This window comes from Channa argus, chromosome 1, assembly GCF_033026475.1.
Source record: "Channa argus isolate prfri chromosome 1, Channa argus male v1.0, whole genome shotgun sequence".
Taxonomy (NCBI): domain Eukaryota; kingdom Metazoa; phylum Chordata; class Actinopteri; order Anabantiformes; family Channidae; genus Channa; species Channa argus.
The window spans coordinates 20801979-20823800 of NC_090197.1; the positions used below are offsets into that span (position 1 = coordinate 20801979).

General features: G+C 41.4%; 2 protein-coding genes across 5 annotated transcripts in view; both read left to right on the forward strand.

Annotated features, from left to right (window-relative positions):
- The first annotated feature begins 708 nt into the window (after positions 1 to 708).
- myclb (MYCL proto-oncogene, bHLH transcription factor b) lies at positions 709 to 7413 on the forward strand. 2 transcript variants are annotated; one of them, XM_067506326.1, is made up of 3 exons: positions 709 to 1047; positions 1778 to 2443; positions 4111 to 7413. In XM_067506326.1, the coding sequence occupies exons 1-3, from the start codon at positions 1011 to 1013 to the stop codon at positions 4899 to 4901; spliced, it is 1494 nt and encodes a 497-aa protein (XP_067362427.1). In that variant the 5' UTR covers positions 709 to 1010; the 3' UTR covers positions 4902 to 7413. The 2 variants fall into 2 exon arrangements, with proteins under 2 accessions (XP_067362427.1, XP_067362438.1); XM_067506337.1 differs by having other exon boundaries at positions 906 to 1047; positions 1723 to 2443.
- A 518-nt stretch (positions 7414 to 7931) lies between these two features.
- Positions 7932 to 21822, forward strand: part of trit1 (tRNA isopentenyltransferase 1) — a 32596-nt gene continuing 18705 nt past the window's right edge. Inside the window, exons 1-2 of one of the 3 annotated variants that reach the window (XM_067506350.1) lie at positions 7932 to 8138; positions 20120 to 20260. In XM_067506350.1, coding sequence (XP_067362451.1) covers positions 7947 to 8138; positions 20120 to 20260 — 333 coding nt within the window. In that variant the 5' untranslated portion in view covers positions 7932 to 7946. Of the gene's footprint in view, positions 8143 to 20119; positions 20261 to 21822 lie in introns of all 3 variants that reach the window. The other 2 variants (XM_067506361.1, XM_067506372.1) reach the window with 2 other exon arrangements.

Consider the following 21822-nt stretch of genomic DNA (forward strand, 5'->3'; position numbering starts at 1 on the left):
TGTAGGCATTCTCCAGGGAAACAGAAGATATAAACTGCCGGCTTCGTGTAGGGTCAAGATCTTTTTGATCAGGCCTGAATGGGGATAAAAGCATGAACGGGATGATGGGGGAGGAATGAGAGAGGGGTAAAACTGAGGAGAGGAGAACAAAGAAGATATGGTAGACAGACAAGGATTTCACGCTGTCTGCTGCAAGTGCTGGGGAAGGAACTTGAAAGGAGCAGTTACAGGACATATATTTCCACATCATCACTCTCAAGAGTGAGTGGAGGGGGGAACGGTTGTCCAATGTTGTTTCATGACTAAAAGAAAAGAGACTGAGAAAGTTTCATATGGCAAGATGTTGCTATGTGTCCATCTGTGGAGTTGCTTCCACATTGACTCTCACAGGGGGAAGGCTCCACACATCATAGGTTTGACATTGATTACAAGATAACTTGAAGACACCAGATACTGCAACCATATGTCCACATAAAATTACTGTAGCCATCACACACACACACCTATTACCATGTTCCACTCTTTATTATAGCCTCTTTTCTGCAGCATGGTGATTACACACAGGTTGTTTTACACTGTCACATACACACGTTGTTATTATGTCTGCATAACTGTTACAAAAGCAGAACTGTGTCATTTTATGAAATCAGTGTCACATCCTCTGCTCTCACTCTGCAGCGCTCGGTGGGTGATTTGAGTGTGCTGCACCTTTAAACAGCAGGCGTGGCTCCCCTACTACGACCCGCCTTTTATGCATAATAGCCAACTCGCCTTCTTTCGGATCATATAGTGCAGTAGTCTGCAAAGAAAGTGACCACAGCCAAATCCTGTCCAGCCCTTTGAGCAGTGGGACTGTGACCAAACGGACTCATTTACCTCGGCGGCTGTTTACAACCCGAAAGCCACCAAAACGAATCAGCGAGAAACCCCACATTTGAAGCAGACTTCTCGTAGGGAAACATCGCGGCTGTTGCATTTTTTCGGACACTTAATTTGCGCACGGCGGATCCATGAAGACGCAGAAAGGTTTTTCACCCGTAACACCAGGTATAGCTAATTTTTTAATGTATGTTTGTATATCCGCAACGACTTCTCTAATATCGACGTTAATACACAACCACAACCTGCAGTGAGAGAGGGAAGGAAAAGGGGAGGGGGGGCTCTGTTGATAATAAATCAACAGTCTTAAGTTTGAGGGGATTTCAGCTTTCAAGCGCGTCTGCTGCTTAATTAAGTGATCGGCGCGTCCTGGTCGCAGCTGAATTCTCTAAGCCTGATAAGGAGCTGAAACAAGGAGGAGCTAAACAAACTACTCTTCTGTCTGAACAGGTTTATTGGCAGGCAGGACGGGTACCTGTCTATCCAATTAATCTGTTTCAATCTAATTTAATCAGTCTATTTTCTGCTGAGCAGTCAGTTGAACCCCTAACCCCCCCCCAGTTCTCTGTCACAGCATAAAGCTACAACACTGTTATGTAATGAAACACTATTGCGAAACTTGAACTTCTCAGCAGAAAGACACAATAGTTTAACTTTAACTTGCGGCATTTGAGCAGATGGTACTTTGTGTTTGGATTAAATAAAACAAACACCAGTGTTACTCTCCCTCTTCCTCCAGTCTGTGTGTGACTGATGACGGTCAGTGACCTTATAGGGACTGATGTCTCAATTGTGAAAACATGTTTTGATTCTAGTTTTTGCTTTATGTTACCCCCCCTGCAGAACGAGGGAACAGGGAGTGATTTAACCCCCCCCCCCCTCCTCTCCGTGCTTGCAGCCCCCATGCCGGGCATAAGCTCCACCGCCTCTCGTTATGAAAACTGGGACATGGATCATCTCGACCACTATCAACATTATTTCTACGACGACCACGATCCGGACGAGGATTTCTTCAAGTCTACAGCTCCCAGCGAGGATATATGGAAGAAATTTGAGCTGGTACCGACCCCGCCCATGTCCCCTATCCGGGCAGTGGAAGGGTCGGGCAGGGTCGGGCTGGGGCACCCGTCCCTGGGGGACAAGCTGGAATGGGTCTCCCAGTTCTTGGGGCAGGAGGACGAGCAGCAGCAGCAGCAGCACCATCACCACCACCACCACCAGCTGCAGGACTTTCCTTGCAAGCTGACCACGGCCAGTGAGTCCTTCGGGAACCTTAGCTCCATCATCATCCAGGACTGCATGTGGAGCGGCTTCTCGGCTGGCCAGCAGCTCGAGAGAGTCGTCGGGGAGCGCTGCGCAGCCTCTTGTCCCGGGACAGGGGCGCCTGCCAAAGCCACTGGCGTCACATCCCCGGGGAGGGGGCAGAATGCCCCGGCTGACACGGCAGCCCACAGTGGCTTGGTTACGGACTGTGTTGATCCCGCGGCGGTGCTGACTTTCCCGTTAATCGGTGGATGTAAGAAACAAGTGTCCTCTGGTTCAGAGTCTCACAGCGACTCTTCAGGTGAGTTACAGACGAAACACAAACCATTCTACACAGTCAATCATGGTTCTTTCTGACTTGTAGTTTGCACTGATTTATGACTGTCTCTACTTATTTGCCTGTATATTTCCTTGAAAAGATGGACTCTCCATTTGCCAGTTCACGAAGTCTTCCTTTGATTCCAGCAGCTGATTAATTATTTGTAAGAGTGACTTTGGGTTTATTTGACCTGGAATGCCATTTCCCCCTCTCATTTAGTTAATGCCTAATCAAAGCAAAATATTATCTGGCACTAAGAGGTTGGCATAGCACATGATGATTGCATTGCAATACCTTGGTGCATGCAACACATGCTTGAAGCTCCAGAGTGACACGCCCATCGAAACATCTGCTGCTTGGCAGGACTCCAGCAGACCAGCTGCTACCTAACCCTGTTCCTCCAGTCTGACTTATATGCCCTTTGTGCTGTCTCCAGTTTGTTTGTTTTTTTTGACATGAATTCAACACAGACCGCTCATTATTGGAACTTTATGTAAGGAGGGGAAGCGGTGGAAAATCTATCCTCTTTTTGTTAGTGTGTGTGTGTGTGTGGCTTAAATGGTCCTTACTTGAGACATGCCTTTTCCATTTCCACTTCATGAGCCCATATGAGTAAGTTTGGTATGTAGGCTGCCATGTGATTGTTGAGCTTGGATCATGCGTTATAGTGTGTGGAATGTCACAAAGAGAACTTGTTGCTGAATTCCTCCACTCAACAGGCTGCAGCGCCAATTGTGTCAGTGGGTGGATTTGGCCCCAGCCAGCCTGGGCTGTGAATAGAGCGGGATTAGCCATTTAGGAGGCCGGGCTAGGCTGTCAAAATTCTTTGACATTAGTTTTGAGACAGCATTTCCACACCATTTCATGGGGATAATGTCACTCAGAGACGAGTAGAATGAGCAATCGTGAGCAATAAATGTATGCTTAAGCTCCAATAAAGAGAGCTTATAGGGGTACTAGAGGGAATTGGTGCTGTGTGCCTTGTAATATGAGATGTCGTCTTTTGTCATATAAAAGCTGTTGGAAATAATAGGCAAGTGCCCCTCCCTCCGTTTATTGTGTAAATCATATAAAGAAGTACTTTTTGAGCAGATAAATCCATAGAGATGGAATTACTTGTGTTTGAATTTACATGAGCATTGAAATTCTCCCATGAGTCCAGGCAGGAATTGCATTAATAAGACCTTTTCTTATATTTAATGTGGCCTTTCCACTCCAGAAAATAGAGCAGCAAATGGTTTTAAATGTGTGCAGCATTGAATATTAGTCAGCTCACTTTAATAAGTTGAACAGTTGGTGATTTTCACCTGAGTGATTCTTAACCAAACTTGTCTCTGCCTCTCATCCTCACTCTGTCCACATGAATGAAGAGAGGGAATTTCCAGTAAGGGAGCTGATCTAATGCAACGATGATTCACGGCATTAGTGAGAGTGTGAAATCTTTGTGTGTGTGTGTGTCCGTCCAAACCGATAATGCAGGTTTCATGATGTTGTATAAAGTTAATTTTTACACAGTCCTTTAATAGGTTTAAGGAGGCAGCAGGATTGGGGGAGTGTGTCCACTGAGGTGGCACTGTTACTTGCCATTTAAACCACATTTTACTCGACAGTGAAGCATTTTATTTAATAGATTTCTTTTGCCCTTTCAGAAGATGAAGATGACAAGGATGAGGATGAAGAGGAGATTGATGTGGTGACAGTGGAGCACAAGCAGCAATGTAAGCCTCGTCGATTGGTCAACACCCGTAAACCTGTGACCATAACGGTGCGCGCCGACCCCCTAGACCCCGGCATGAAGCGTTTCCACATTTCAATCCACCAACAGCAGCACAACTATGCTGCCCCCTCCCCAGACACTCTCCCCTCACCACCTGAACCACCTCGGAAGAGGGTTCGCCAGGAGGCCATCGTGCAGGCGACCCAGCCTCACCAGAACTCATATTACCACCAGCCCCGGGCGGGCCATACCCCTCTGAACTTAGACAGCAGAAAGTCTTGTGTGACCGTACCTGGAGTCAGGTCAGAGTCACCCAACTTGAGCGCCTCCTCTCCTACCTCCTCCTCATCGCCTTCGTCTCCTCCCTCCTCCTGTTCTTCTTCCTCCTTCTATCCCCAAATCTCACCCCCTAAGCAACACTCTTTCTCCCACTTCTCCAGTCCCCAGTCCTCCGATTGCGAGGACACAGACAAACGCAAGGCGCACAACTTCCTCGAGCGCAAACGACGGAACGACCTGCGCTCACGTTTTCTGTCGTTGCGTGACGAGATCCCGGGCTTAGCAGACTGCCCCAAGACTCCCAAGGTGGCGATCCTCACACGAGCCACAGAGTACCTGCAGCAGCTGCATGTCAGCGAGAGGCAGAAGGCTCAGGAGAGGAAGCAGCTAAAAGCCAAGCAGCTGCAGCTGCTGCAGCGGCTGGCTCAGCTCAAAAGGTCCTGAGCGGCAGGGTTGGCTGTCCCGAACACATACACTCACAGAACTGAATGGGACTACATGAAGGAAAAAAGACACTAATGTTCACTTTGACTTGGTCACCTTGGATTGTTGCGGGTGGTGTTTGGTTTTTTTTCTGTTTTTATTTAGGTTTTTGGTTTGCACATTAGCTTCTGAGTGATTGAGGCCACGAGCTCGTCAGAACGAATGAGCTAGAAACTGATCTTGTGGAGCATCTTGCAGGCGGATAAATATGTCCATGGTTACTCAGTATAGGTCTCTCAAACTGTGATATTCCCTCTTGCTAAAAATGTTAGAAACTGTTGCTTGCTACTGGAAGACCTGCTGTGAATGTAGCAGCTTTTGGCTGATAAATTGCAACAACTGAGCTGTTTAACTGCTGTATGGTCTGGTCATACATCTTTCTTTGTGATGGAGCTAAATGTGATCGCACAGCAGTGGCACCTTCCCTTACCATATCAGACTGAAGGTTTGAATTACAACCTCTTTGCATCCCCTTGCGTCTTAGTGCTTGGCATACAACTTGTATTATAATATTGTCATCAAGTTGAGCCTATTTCTGCTGAGTTTGTCTCTCAAATCTTTTTTTCATTTACTTTGTCTTCCATTTCACGGCATCTAAACTGTTCAATTTCTTGTTCTTTTTTCCTTGTCAGCAGTGGGGAGTTTCTAGCATAAGGCTTGCTGATAATGGAGATGCAAGGGGGCTTGTAGTTGGACTGCACTGAGCCTTGCAATAGTAATGTTACAACTGGAAGGACAAAATGTTCTGCACCTCTGAAATAGCTCAGGTAAAGTTATAACTCTTGCAGGTGTCCAGTCAAATCTTTGGGGTTTTTTTTCGCAGCAGAGATGTTTTGACAGTATCACCATGTCCACAGTACCAGCGTGTCCTGTAGCTTTTTTTCTTTTTGAAGAAAATATGACCCTGTTTCCATACATCGTTTAAAATTTCTGAAAAACAATTGGCAAAATCACTAGGAAAATCTTTACCATGAGACTCTTGATTATTGATGTGCCATGGAGACCAGCCAAAAGATGAATGTCGGCTTCAAACGATTTAACCAAAAGAAACCATTAAAAAAATGGCTTAGATTGAATCTGTATGTCATCAATATTGCCAACTTTTGCTTGAAGATGAAGCCTGTTAAGTTCCATCTGTATATTTCTTTCATCTTGCTGTCTGATTATATATTATGAAATTTAGTTTTTTTTGCATTTGATGTTGATGCCTATAGAAGCCTTTTCAATGTATGTAGACTACCCTGTTGGATGTTATGTATATAGTTCCATTACTTGTACAGTCCCTTCTAAACCAAAACCAGAGCTGTCTACTATACTCACCCTAGTTTTTGTTCAGCCCGTTGTGCTAAACTGGGCCCAAGTTTGCTGGCTTTTCAAAGATAACTCAAAGCTTCTATTTTTGTTAATAAAATGATTATTAAAAAGAGTCAAAATAAAACACTTACTGAACATTGATCACACTAGCCACTTTGTTACACAGTTTTCTTTTTGTTGCAATGCTTACTTGTGTTATTTTTGTTTCTGTCTGAGGTGACAAAGTTTTTTTTATATATTTTTTTTTTATATATTATATTTTCCTACTGAGTTGTTTCAGTGTGTGCTAATGACTGTTTTTGTTATAGTAGCTGGTAGGGCTTCACTGGTGGTTATGTGGTGAACTAGCATGTAAGGTTTGCTTTCTCTCTCTCTGAAGTGGAAAGCACCGAAATGCTCCTGTATTTAATCCCATCACTGTAGCTGTAGCACTCTCTTAAATCTGATTTAGAGATTGGAAAGGCGGGGGCGGACTTAAAAGGATCGACCAATTAAACTTTTGGCTGTGTGTAGCCTTTTAGTGACCTTAACGTTACTGCTTTTTCTGTGCTTTTTGCAAACCCGGTGCTCCCTGTCGTCCAATAAGCCATGCAACAGAAACCACTGTAGCCCTGTATCTAGTACTGTAAACGACTCTATCATCTCGAGTAGCATGCCCTGCTTTAGTCAGCACTCAGGAAACTCCCAAGAAGTCTGTAGCGTCAGGCTGTGAGAAATAATATATGCTGTAATTATAAGATGTCCTCAGAGATGGAAAAAGAGACCATTAGATCAGAGGAATCAACATTTGCTTGGTTGAACAAATCCTTGATCTCACCACTAATAAAAAAATAAATAAAATATATATTCCAATTTTTATAAATTGGTTGTATTGATACTTCTGCTTATTAATTTAGCACAAACCACCAGTAGCCCTGATTAGATCTTTTCAATAGGGTGGACTCAGCAGTGGTTTACCCTAACTTTAAAACTTTGTTTGACTCATGCTAGTCACTGGTCTCTGCTGTTGCCACTGTCATGTTAGGAGCTCATTACTTACTCTTGGAACGTTAACTATGGTGATCTTGGAGCCTTGTTTGAGCACTTTGTTTTGTTTTTCTGTACCTCATAAACCTCTATGTATGGAGAGTAAGTCAAAATAAAAAAATGTATGGTTTGACATCAATTTCTGTCTCCTTTACACACACAAGTATATTAATGTAATTTTTCTATCATTTCAATCACCTGTAAGATTGAACAGGTCTCCCTCACCCATACACAATTTGCTCTAAGCAGTCTCCAAGGTAACCCATCCTGGCATCTTTGCCATGACGACAAGCATCTTTAGCTCACTTCAGTGGGGCTCTGACAGTTTCCATGGCAACATTATGAAATATGCTTAAATTCCCTTTGATAACATTTACCGTAGGAAATGATTTACAATCTCATCTGTTCATGAATGCAGCAACAAGGAGTGATAAGCAAAACACAATTGTTTTAGCTAAACTGGTTTTACATCAATTTGATAATGCTGTCCAAGTAGTTTACCAGTTATGTAAACCATTCAGGCTCACACGTAAAATTAATTAAATTTTTGTTTGCGAAAATGAAATACGCTACACTTAAAACCCTAGCACCATCAATCACGGTTGCCACAGTAACTGTTTTTTGCCTGTTAACGGAACCCACCGCTCATCTTTTCGCCTACTGCGCATGCGCACAAATGTCAGCTGGGCACCGAGGAGAAAGTATCATGGCGGCGTCCACTCGTGTGCAGTGTGCCTTGAGGAGAGCGGTAGTCCCGTCATTGGTGGTGATTTTGGGAGCTACTGGCACCGGAAAATCAAAGCTGGCTATCGAGATCGGAAAACGGCTTCAGGGAGAAATCATCAGCGCCGATTCCATGCAAGTAAGAGAAGTGTTAACGCGGAGAAAAACGCAGTGAGACCTTGACACGGCGGCCATAATGATCTGGATAAGACTCAGTTGTTTGAAATGAATGGGCTAAAAGAGAATAAAACATAAGCCATTTAGTCAGATTTATGCAGATGCATATCCAAATACAAACCAGAAGACTGTCATTCGGATGTGTGTTTTACAATAAGTAGTTTGTAGGAAGCTAAACCTTACTGCGTCAGATAATAGGCGATTGCAAAAACTGAAAGAACATTTAAAAATATATATATTTTTAAGGGACGATGGCTTTTCAAATATCCAAAGCTCACTTCAGATGCCTTAGAACAGGAGAGGAATCTGTAAAAACAATAGGACATCACAATAAGGTACTGTTACGAGAGTAATCTTCTTCTAAATGATATAATTAATCCCCATTTTACACGTTGTACTTGCAAGAATAAAGGCCTACTGATACTGTACAGGTGATGGTTTAAACCAGTGCATTAAAAACCTTGCTGAAGCAGACAGTACAGAGGGAAAAATAACGAGCCCACTTTATTTTCCCTTCATATCTGTATATTGTTGTGTACCGTTAAATATTTCAGGTTAACGGCACATTCATTTTCAGAATAAAATATGCATAATGGAATAGTAAGGTGCTACAGATGTCAATAGCTTTTTGCATGTAGAGGTTTCCAGTTCCTGATTTATGCTGTGCGGTGTGCCCCACTTATGGGCATTTTATTTCACATTACCTCTCTATAAGCAGTTTAGAAAAATGAAATTATATTATCAGTGTGAGTAAAGATAAAAGAAATACATATTTGCCTAGTTTGTAAAATTAATAATGATATAGTCCCTAAATATCTGCCACAATGTGTGTTTTTATATTGTCATATTTTAAACAATAATACAACAAACTTTTTGAAAGACATCTAAGACATTATTGAGGATTTATCTCACTTGTCTAAACGTAAATGCAGACATTCTCCTAATGACTGAACATGTATGAAGAAATATGATAAAGGAACTCTCACAAACCAACTCTTCACTTGCTGCTGCACAAGGATTGTGATATTACATGACCATCAGAGTGATAGGGTGTGGAAAGAAATAGTTTTCTCTAGTACATATGGCATGTAGAGTTCTCTTGCACCTGCTAAAGGGAAGGTCCAAGGTGTGAGGGGACTACAGTCATTTTGTTTTCCTGCCTGTTTCCTGGTTCAAGAGTCCTAAATAGCATGTGGAACTCCTTGCTTTTTTGAATAGGGCTATGATGGTTGTGTGTTCTGCACATTTCAGGAGTTTAACAGATCGGATGAGCGATCAATGGATATTGGTGGAGTCATTACTGAGGGGAGAAGAGCAGTGGGCAGAGTTTGCACCCCTGTAGAAATGTTGACCGTCAGCTAACTGAATGTGTATTTCTACAGCTTCACCTGATTCTTCCATTCAGTCACCTGGTTTTAGGTCCACTAACAGGTGGACACTGATACCATAAGATGGTGAATTTGGAGTGGAGGAGATAAGGGATAATTGTGTTGAACGCTGACCTGACCTGAAGTCAACAAACACAATGCTTGCATACGCCTTGTGGAGATGAACTGTTGCAGAATGTAGTAAAGCCCATAGTTGACTATTTTGTCCGCAGACCTGTTTACATGGTCGGCCAACTAGAAGAAGTTCAGCAGGGTGCCTTTAAAGTTTCAGCAACATGAACTGCCCTGATTGCTGTAAAAAAGAGACAATCAAGTTACCTAAAGTATTTGTAGATAAACTGGAATTTTAAAGATGCGTAATTTCCCAGGAAGATAAAAGTGACAGTGATTGAAACATATCTCTTTTTAAAATGCAGTTAAAGTGTCTTCTCTGTGCAGAAGCTCTGAGGTAAAGAGAGCTAATTATAAGTGAATACATGGTCATAATTGAATATACTGTATAAAGATAGGAAAGCAGTGAAATGTTGTCTTAAGATATTCATTACTCTCTTTAATTGCTGGTCCAATTGCAGTAAATCATATTTAACATTAATGCCTAAATTATAGGTAATGAGATTCAGTTTGTGTCAGTGTGTGAATCTGCTGTGTCAAAATAGGAGAATAGATGCTCAGTCCTCTGGTGTGTGTGTGTGTGTGTGTGTGTGTGCCCATGTGTGTGTGTGTGCCCGTGTGTGTGTGTGCGCCCGTGTGTGTGTGTGTGTGTGTGTGCGCCCATGTGTGTGTATGAGAGTGAGCACAGTGACATTTAAAAATTCTCACGCTTGCGTCTCATTGCTCTCCTCTCTTTCAGCCCCACCCTTCCCTTTAGTTCTCAGGCTCTGTTGCCACAGCAACCCAAGGGCGTGCGCGCAAATTAAAAGGTTGGGTACCGGTTTGGGTCTAGGTCACACTAGAACACCACATGGACACACACACACACGCCAACTTCCCATTGACATAAGCATCTTTCTGACAACAGAATTCAATACCAAATTACATTTCCATCAACTTTCTCCTGGAAAGTTTCTTTTTCCCCCTACTTATTACTTCTTTGCATGCATTGTCCTTTACTGTGTGTGTGTGTGTGTGTGTGTGTGTGTGTGTATGTGTGTGTGTCCCCATGGGAAGCGATTCTTTCAGCAGTCACCTGGTACTTGGTAAACTGGGTTACACTAATAACATTTCAGCCCAGAATATCTCAAAGACCAGCAGCTCTGGTGCTGAGAAACAGTGGCCTAGTTACAGTATGGCAGCTCTAGCCTATCTCCACAATCCCTGGCCCTGTTGCTACCCTCTTTTGGTGTGTGTGATAGTGAGAGAAAGCAATTGAGACAAGCAGACACGGAGTGAGTGAGAAAAAGGCTGGTTATGTGAGAATCGGGCTGTGTATAGGCTAGAGCTGCCCTGTGTTGTCTTTGGGATAGGAAACAGTCTAGTCTTGTTTGGGAGAAAGCAGCATTGTGCTGTGCTGGTGCATATTCAGCGTCGTGCTACGCCGGCCCAGCAGCTGATAGTGAATGGGCACGCTGTGGCTACTGGGAAGTGTCCATTGTCTGGGGGAGAATTGGTTCCCACACTCCCTAACACTCCTATTGTGTTATCATCACCCCCTCCTGCCACTCGCCCATGCCCCCAGCACACAGTTCATTGGACATGCAGGGGATATTATTCACTCATTAAATGAACATGCTATCTATGGCACAAACACAGTGCTTTGCTGTACTGTCATCGAATGAGGCAATGCCACATAGTTTAAACCTGTGGTTTCCAAAGTGGGGTCCAGAACCCAGCGGGTGTCTGTCAGAGGCTACCACCAAAAATGTCACTGTCGTCTCACTTGCTAAAGTTGGAATTAGAAAAGTGTATGACTATTATTTTAGATTTTACACCTCACTTATAATAGACAGCAAAATTAACTGAATGGGTATCTAGCAATGCAGAACAGCACGTGAGTTTCTTACTTTAAGTGGACTCTGTGGACTCTGTTTAATTTCCTGAGGTTCCTCTTCTTATACTGCACATTTAAAATTAGAAGCCCTTGAAATAGAAGGTTCAATTCAAATACAGGTAGCATTTTGAACCTTTTTTTGGAGGGACTCTCCACAGACTGTCCACGTACTAACAATGATTATAATTACACAGTGTCATCTTCCACAAATGGCTGTAAAGGGGCATTTTTCCTGTTTTAATACACGTATCAACCAAGGAGTGGACACATGGATGTTACTGACTGGGTGAAGCTAATAAACTAACAATTGAATAAAAATTCATTTATTAATTTTTGCAACACACAATTCAGATAATATGAGCTATATCCTCTTATCTGAGTCCTTCTTCTCAGCATTGCTACTCAGACACATGCGTTGTTGATCTCTGGACAGGTGAGGCAACAGGTCATCATAACAGAATCTGCGTTCAAACAATCAAACAAAAATCAAACAAAAAAGTGGCTTTAAAAGTAATTTGCATTTCTGCATTATTGCTGCATTAATGTTGACAGCCCTAGTTTTGTTGAAATAAAACATACAGTACTGTATGCTTCAGAACAAATATTAATGTGGAGAGGTGCTCTCAAATGTTTCTGTTACCTAATGGTTTAATTAGTTAATTGGGTGAGGCTCAGAAAAAGTAAATCGTCAGGGGTTGGGAATCATGGCTGTCAATCAGTCCGCTTCAGGTCAATTGCTCCTCTCGCACCAAGCCTTCAAGTCTCTAGATTTGGGCAGTTGGTGAGATAATGTGCTAGAAAAAACTGAATTTAGAAGAAATTATATCAGTGCCGCTTTCAATAAATGAAGAGAGTTAAGGGAGAATAGACTAGATAAATATCCCAACAGATCTTAACATAAGGTGCTATGGCCGAATTGTTCCCCAACGTTGCACATTGTATCTTTAATGGTATGGCTCACAATATTTGTGTCTGTCTTAAAACAACAGTCACGTGCCCATATAGACATTTAAACAAGTTTTGCTTGCTCCAGTGGTTCCTTTGGTTAATACTGTGCTTTACGTATGTACTGTAGTGGCTGACCCATATGGGTTTTTAAACGGCCGATACCAATACGGATGTTTAGTAAGCAGGAAGTCCGATGTTTTTTGTCAAATGTCTGCAGAAATTGTATTAAATAATTGCCAATGAAAGCGCAGACATCAGTCGATGCTGATCAATTAAAAATGTCAAAGCTAACGGATCACTTTCAATACGGTCGACTATTTGCCAAAATCCACAGTCCCCTATCGCCGCAAAAATGTATTTGGAAGGTTCTTAAATCACGTTGCACAACGTCCAGTTGGTTTAATGATCTTCCGGGTAATTAGCATTAGTTTAGCATTTTAATACATTTCTGCAGAGAACAAAGACTGTGAATTTTGGCCCCCATCATTTCCACTATAAGGGCTTTAGGAAGTGATCTCTTTGTGGTCAGTATGAACAGGAGGAAGGAGTAAAGCAAATAAGACCTTTCAGTGTTCAAGTGGGCACCAGACTGATTGACTTGTTTTAGTAGAAATTGTGAACCTATCCATTAAATATCTAAAAGTTTAAATGAATCATGCACAGAGGCAGTGGCACAGATCCCTATTGGAGCTCTCAAATACCCACATAACAGTATTGATAAGGCTGTATCCATGGTCTCGTTTGTGCAAAACAAAGTAACCTTTAAAGTCAAACAAGTTCAGACCTGTATTTATGTATATGTAAAAGTACTTCATCAAGGGCACAAGTTACCATTGCACTGATTATTTGAAACCCACAAAATGTAGGATTTAATTAGTTCAATCAAGTTTTTGATTAACAAATGTCTAGCTATTACATTTAATCAAGCTTCACCTCAGGGAAGAGGGTGAACTATCAATGCACTGCTTACTGACCGCACTTTGCAATGCATTGTTGGTAATAAACACTTGACATGAACAGTGACACTAAGAGTAAATGCACTTCAGGGGTGATTCATGTGAGGAGTGCTTGGACTGCCACATTAAGCCAGTGTTTTTAAAGCTGTGATCATCATATGCTGCCCTGCTTATGTTCTTCTGCACATTAAAGCAGTAAAATATGCAGATGAGTTCCCCATCTCACTCTTTATTTTAAACCAAGTCTCAGGAACTTTGTCATTTTACTTGCTGTCTTGTCTTTTTTTTATCTTTTTTCCTCCAATTTGTAAAATTTTATGTAACTCAAAATGTTGACACCTGCAACAAAGTTTGCTTTAGACTTTAATAATGATAAACAGTGGGTACAGTGCTTTTCTCAATACTATTTTATTTTCATATTTAGACGTTTTGGTTTTGAGGGACACAGGAGGAGTTTTAATAATCAGTGCTGCTGTGTAATTTTAATGTTCATGGTCATGGACTTTCTATTGCAAGAAGCTTATATATGAAAGAGTCAAATGAATGGAAAAACAGCTGCTGCTCTCAAGATAGGAAATGCATGTAAATTGATCGTTACTAATGCAAAGCCTACTCAAATTACAGATCTGCCAAAACCAAATGTAAAATTCTGTTAATACTTTCTGCCTCAAAACATTCAGTGTGCACGTCGTTCTTTTCCATGCATGAGCCGATTTCTCACGCTTGGTCAAAAATCACGTGTTCAGTGCCTTAAGTTATAACACACCACACAATCAATTGTTTCACTACAGGGGTGTGTTTGCAATTGTATGTGGGGGCGTGACTGTGGGGTGAGATAATAAAATGCTCTCCAAGGTCTTAGAGGCCAATTTAACAGGTCACGCACATGCATAGACCATTATATTAGTCTTTGTAAGTTTTAGAAGTATTGTTGGGTGGTGACCTATTGCTTTTTGTATGTATAACAGAAGAAGCTTGGCGTGTCGCCTCAAAGGACAGTGTGATCAGTGAAAGCTGTGACAAAGAAAAACAATTTGTCAGTCTTATTCATTTTTTGTGGAATGAGAAAAATAGGACTGATCAGCAGGAAAGCTGTCATGTGTCATCCCAGAAAAGTGGATGGGGATATTTTACTTAGTAAAATATACCAAATCTGATTTGCTTTTTAATTAATATATTTGAAAATATGATGGTCATGAATCCGACCAGTGATTTTACTGCTTTGAGAGATGCTTAGTCTTTGAACTGTTGCGGTAAGAGGTTGTTACACACATACACACATACGTGAACAGCCACAGCTTATCTACGTATTAAACACATCCTACACTCAAAGACTGTGCCGCTATGTGTTATATCCTTCTAATTCGCTCACAGTCCTTCCTCCTCCGGCTCTCTCTATCTCGGTGAGCATGTCTCTCTATCCCTTTCTCTCCTCCTCCCACTGTCTCTCTATCTGTCTGGTGTGGCTATGACCTGTCTGGGCTTTGACGTATATGTTTGTATTGTAACCGAGGAGATGCTGCTGCCTCCCACATCATGATGCATCTTCTTAAGTAATATAAGCTGGTGTAGGAACGAGCCAAAAAGACTCTTATCTTTAACTCTTATTTGTGTGTATGTGTGTGTATCTTTTAGAAAGAGAGAATTGCAGTCTTTGGGTGTGGTGATGCGGTCACCACTACAGTAAAGCAGCGAGGGAGAGGAGGACAGCAGGATGAAGGAGAAGGAAGAGGAGGAGGAAAAGGGGGAGGGGGGAGAACAACGCCATGAATGATTTATTAGTCTGGCATTACTGGGCCATTCCCCACAGAGGGAGAGGAGAGGAAGATGGAGGGATAAATTGTTGAAAGATAGTGCCTCAAGGGGAAAGGAGAGAAGTAAAAAGCAAAAATAGGCATATAGGTAATTTTCTGTAACTGTAACGGACTAAGGGATAAAAACAGAGAGCCAGCTTATAGTGTGTGTAGGACTATGCTCAGGGGTCATAAGTAAGGATGGGTTGTAGCTGATTCCTCTTTGGACCTGGATTGACAGAGCTTTCAATATGTTGAAAATGTATTGTTGCGAAGTTCATCTGTCATGGTGCACAAGATGCCAAGGACAAGTTACCTCAAAGTAAAGGTCTATTCTTTCCCACGAGAATGCCTGCTGCTTACAAAGTGTATGTGGATCCCTTTCATAAATTGGATTGATGCATCCCAAAATAATTTACAAAGAAAATGTACAGAAATATGTTCATACTGAGTAACCTTTTGCAAACTCCACATATTGAACTCACACTGTACTAGCAAACACCTAATGCACAATAATTTAACACTACTCTAAAGGCCTGAATCTCCTTTTATTCTTTTTTTTGAATTTCACTTTGTGTCAATGATTGTTTGTTCTCACTTTCTTTCTTTTTTCCCCCTCACCCCTCTTTGCCTCTCTTGCCCTCTCTTTCTTTTACCCATGTCTCCCCCTCCCCTTATTTATATGGCAGAGCAACAGCTGTCTTGTGCAGGGCATAAGGTTGGCCAGGCAGGCCGGCTGCAGGCTCTGCAGAACTTAAACACTGAGCTCATTGTCAACCTCACATTCGCACACACACACATTCCTGTCTACTCACACATAAGCCGCACGGTCACATCCTTTCACATCAGTTTAAAAGCGAGACAGGAAAAGTGGGCAGCTGAGCCTAGATTAGCTGTGTTTCCATAGAAGTATATCAGAATTATGACGTTTGCAATTAGAGATGCTGAATGTGATGAGCAAAATAACTGAAACCTTTCCTCAACTACTTAGTTGGTTTTTTTTTTTACACCGCTAAATAAGTAAGGCAACACATTAAGACTTTTATGGGCATTTATGGAGTAAATAGTGCACAAGTTATCAGACTGATTCTTTCATCTCTTTGCTGTGGCTATGAAATATGTGTCCACTGTGAATACACTGCTCATTAATAGAAAGTGCATTTTCTTGTCTGGTCAGATGGCCGGAAATATGACGAGCATTAGTTGAGTCAAACGGCTTTCATCAATTTGTCTTCCACTTTCTTTTTCTATAACAGTATATGCTGTCATTTTTTCAGTCAAAGTGAGGCACAAAATTCTTATTTGCACCACTTAAAACGTTTACTTAATAATCTCTTCTAACTTCTGTTGTGATGTCCTCTTATAGTTTCCTCCAGAAGATGTGTGTGTAAATGCATTTAGTTGTGTGGATTTTCATGTTTGATTCCTTTTATTAGCCTGCACTGGAACATCTTGCAATTTGTAGCTCATTTCCACTGCCTCTTCTGGAAGTCTTAATTTCTTTCTCGCTTTCTCTCTCTCATTTGCAGCTTCCCTCAAATAATTTTTTTCTCCTGCTTTTCTCCCCTCAAGTGGCTCTTTTCATTTTTTTAATTTACACTTGTGTCTCCTTCTGTCTGCTTTTACTCTTGGATCTGCTTGTCCTTGTTAAGGCTAAATTAAAATCATCACAATCTGTTTTTGCAAAACTCTTGCACGAGAACACATAAATATATATTAAGGAGTGATTATATAACAGATAGCTGGGTATTCTTAGTGGCAGATACAAATTGAAACAAAGGGGATTGTGAGGATGACAGATGAGGAAACTACTACTGCTGGATTAAAAAAGGAGAGAGTATCAGCAGTCTGGTAGGTTGAAGGTGAAAGAAGACCAAAAAGAGTATTTAATAAAAACCACAAAAAGAAACTGTAGAATATGTGTTGGTAGGAAATGGGTTAAATATACATCCACAATAGTGGAGCTAACTTTTATTCTTGTTCCAACAGTAGTTGGTAAAATCTCTCACCATTGCGGAGCTGTTCTGTAGCTTTTAGTCATATGACAATAACTTCCTCGGGAGATGGAGTTTACCCAGTTGTCATGAAGTCAACATTTTCAAGCTAAAATTGACAAGATGTTCCTTAAAGTGCTCAGAAAAATAGAAATTTGTCTGTTTAAAATTCCCAAAACTGCACATATCTGGAACGTGTGACTCAAAATGAGACATACCTCAGTCCCTAATGATGTCTCTCTGTCTGTCTTTAGGACACACAGAGAAGGCAGGATGACAAGTAGCAGAAACATGGCAGAATGATGGTGAAAGGCAGATCGTTTGAGATAGAGACTGGCAGACGTGTGTGTGTGTGTTTGTGGTAAACAGACGAGGGGTGACGGTGGATAATATGTGCAAATTTGGAGCATCCTGTTCTCTGTAACGAGTACACAGTGGTCTTCTGTCTTTTTTTGCTCTCAAACCCTCGCCTTTCTTCTTTTGGTCTCCTTCATCCATGCATCCATCCCTCCCTTGGCCGATAGTGGTGTCGTGCAGAGAACCCTTGAATAATTTACAATGCTGGGTTGGTCTGCCCTGGCCTGCTCCATAATTTTCTCTTGTTGTGGTGCTGAAGAACATTTAGTGATGTACATGCACCCAACACACACTGTCATCACGGGTCAATAACCTCTGAACAACTTGTATGTCCAGTGCATGTATGTTGGATTCAACAGCACGAAATGTTGCTGCCCTGAAAATACAGTGTAGTTGTTAGTAATAGATGCTTGAAAACAAAATTAGAATGCATCTGAGGGGATGTGGGCACACCTTGCCCAGCCTGTTGAAAAACTGGAACCCAAAGTAGGAACAAAATAAAATTGTATTGTCTGATTCTCTCTTATATGCCAACTGTGTCTCTTACTTTTAAGACAAACCCCTCTCTGGACACAGCCTGACCCAAATGAACAGAGTGAAAGGGACAACCACAGCAAAAGCAACAAGACTTAAAAATAAAAAATTGAAACTAAATTGAATTCTTTTTAAGAAGGAAGAAAAGTGAAACTAAAAAGACATTTTAATTGCTTAACTTATATACTTGATTGTTACAGTTACCTAGTTGTGATGGGACCTTTATTGTTTTGGGAATGGTTTGCATACTGTCATTTCTAACGACACTGATGACATTTTCAAGCTGAAGGTAGATACAAGTTTGAATTGTAACCTTTTAATCTTGGTACATCTGAATACATTTTGTATTTCTGACCCTCTATACCTTCTCTTGTTTCCACTTGGTCCTACTCCACCACATCACAGCTGAACAAACCCCACAAAGTTTTTAGTCTGAGAAAATGTCTGAGAAATACAAAATCTCTGTTTTCTGAAAACATCATTCAGTTTGAAATTTACAGAGAGGGGGGGGAAAGCAGCATGTCAAAGTCCCAAGTGACTTCATTCATTCGTTATTTAGTGCTGTACACATAGTGCTTATGTGTTCATTTGGGGGTGTGCTTCAATTCAGCCGGCTCACTGCTTATAATCATAGGCTGTATTTTCCTACACTGTATTACTGAACAATAGAGCACTTCACCAGGCTCCCCCCTCCCTCCCCAAATAAAGACTGAATCCACTGTAGTGTTTCAATCTAATGTTAAATTTGTTTGAGAAGCTTTTCACTTGACAGTCTTTCAAAGTTTTCCTGGCAGCTTCAGGCCTATTCACTTTCTCACACACACGGACACACAGCTTGAAATGTTGTTGCTTAGCTTAACACTAAAAATGAGTAAATATGCAGATTTGTATTTGCCATCATAAACTGCAATATTAATTAAGTTCTTGACTATTTTTTTTTTTTGTTTCTTTTTGTCAAAATGTTGTTGTATTAACATGGCCTATAATTCACGATCCAACGATAAAATGTAATCAAAAAATGGCTAAATGAACTGTTTTTATTGAACAAGGTGTCGAAAGCTGATCTGTTTCCTACTTAAAAAGCATTATAGGGGTTTGACATTGTGGCTTTAACAGTTCAGAAAGGAGAGAGAATAGTCCAAATCCCTACATTATGCAGGGTATACAGATCTGCTGAAAACTGGATTAAGTGAGTAACCTTTCTTCACAATTACCTAATATGTCAATGCAGCATGCTGGTCACATATTTGGCTAATTGCACAGGAATTGAAAATCTGAGCTTTGCTGTTATCCACCAAAAGCTTCTGTCATCTAATAACTGCTGTAAGATCTATGCTGGACTATAATACACTTGAGGTGCAAATGTGAAGGCATGACAAAACGTATAAATTTTTTTCATATGCAGTTAATGGGATTTTCCTAAATAGAAATTTAGGAGGAAATATGCCAGATCTGATTTTTCGAACTAAGACTCAGAAGGGAAACCCTGTAATTATAGGGGAACATCTAGAACATCTCTTTAAAATGCGTTCGTGTGTGTGTAAGGAAAAAGACAGTGGGGGAAAGACCGAGTGAAAATCATGACCACTGTATGACACCCAGCTGTCACATTCTATGAAGGAGCCCCTGCTACTGGGGGCTGCAAAAACGGACAGAGGAGGCGTGAACCATAATTTGTAGGAATGGTCGGAGACATTTCACTTGGATGACAGACAGCTCACCTCATTCTTTCCTCCATAGCAGTCCTCCTTCCAGTGTCTGACATTGACCAACACACACACACACACACCCCTTTGTAGACACCCTACCAATTCCGCCTGTATTTTCCGGTATGTTCTGGGACTTAAAGCTTTCCAGGTAAAAAACTTCTACTAAACTCATTAGGCTTTTATACACTCTATTACTTGTACTGTTTATATCTCCTCCATATGCTGTTTAAGCACCTACCTGGCTCTTGATTGGTACCTCTGTGTTCCCTTCAGGTGTACCAGGGCCTGGACATCATCACTAACAAGGTGTCAGCTGAGGAGCTTGCCCAATGCAAGCATCACATGCTCAGCTTTGTGGACCCACTAATTAGCAACTACACGGTGGTGGACTTCAGGAACAAAGCACTGGCTTTAATATCCTTTCCTGGAAACTCGTGAAGCCTGAGGAACAATGTTGTCTGTAACACTTCTTGCTACATGTTGTGATTATCCCCGTTCCTTCTTTACCCCCTCAATTAAGGAGTGGTAGCTGCAAGGAAAGAATTAATTTCATTTAACTTTTACTAATTGGCCTGCAGGTGTGTGCGTGTGTGTGTGCGCGTGTGTGTGTGTGTGTGCATGCGTGTAGAAAATCTGCTATGTCCTCATTTTGTCAGTGTGTGTTGCTGCAGATGTTGCACTGAAAATAAGAAGAGAAAGCGATCACAGCAAGATGATATTTATAGAGGAGTCTGTGGCTGTGGTGCGTGTGTGTGTATATATATATATATATATTTACACACACACACTTTCTGAGCAGTCACACCCTCCTGCAGACACCGGCCATCACACAGATGTGGAAAGAGGAGGCGATAACTAGAGACTGTATTAATAGATCATGATGGAATGCGTACACACACAAACACACACACACATTCACACACCAGTGTGGTGGTAGATCCAGTAGCTCCAAGAATAGGCTCAGTGCAGTACAAGCCTGCTGTTGGGAAGAGGGAGAAATGGCAAGAGATGTATACAGGTTATAAGGGATGCAAGCAGATGTGGAGAATTTAAAACTGTGAAGCGGGAAAGAGATTAGAGAGGGGAAAAAGGAGGAGTGTGTATGTAACAGCAGGAGAGGGCTGAAAATCTAGAGAAGCCTAAAGATGCAGAACCTAACTACGCATCATCATCATCCCTTTTATTGCTTACAGTCTACCAGCCCTCTTTCAGTTTTTCCTCCATCCATTCTTTTCCTCACCACTTGTCAGTGATCATCCTCACTCTCTTTCCATCTCCAGCTTCTCTCTTCTGCAAACACAGACATGCAGCTGTGTGTGTGAGAGAGTTAAAATGAGAGGGTTAGGTAGAGAGAGAGAGAGAGAGAGAGAGAGAGTGAAGGTGAGTGACGATGGCTTAATTATCCCTGAGAAGAGAAGGTGGGGCGACCAAAGGAAGGGAAGAAGAAGGAGAAGGAAAGGAGAAGATGAGACGGAACTAGAGAGGTGAAGGAAATAAGGTGTGGCACACAGTGACTAGTTGTTTTGGAAGTAAAGCAAACTCTCTAAAACATAACGTCTTTAATGGGATGGGAAAGAAAAAGAAGTTCTGCTGCAAAAATCTACATAAATTTTTATATTCATTCTTGTAATTTTGTGCAGTTTTCCATCTTAGTTCTGAAATGATTAAATTCAAATTATACAATATGAGAAGTTTAGAAGTGAAAAATTTCCATGGTTTCCATGTGTACATTTCAGTTGAATTACCTGAAAATTGGCTAAATAAAATGCAAATTATTGTGCATTTGCATTGATATATTAATTTGAAGAAGATTGCATTCTTCTCACTGGTTCCCAACGATGTGATTTTTTTTTTTTTTGTCTTTTCAGTGGACGGGAAGCTTTACTCACATACATTTTCATGCTTACAGATCATGATTTTTATTTGCCTTTTTTTGTTACATAAGGTCTATTTATTATATGTGGATATATTAGTAT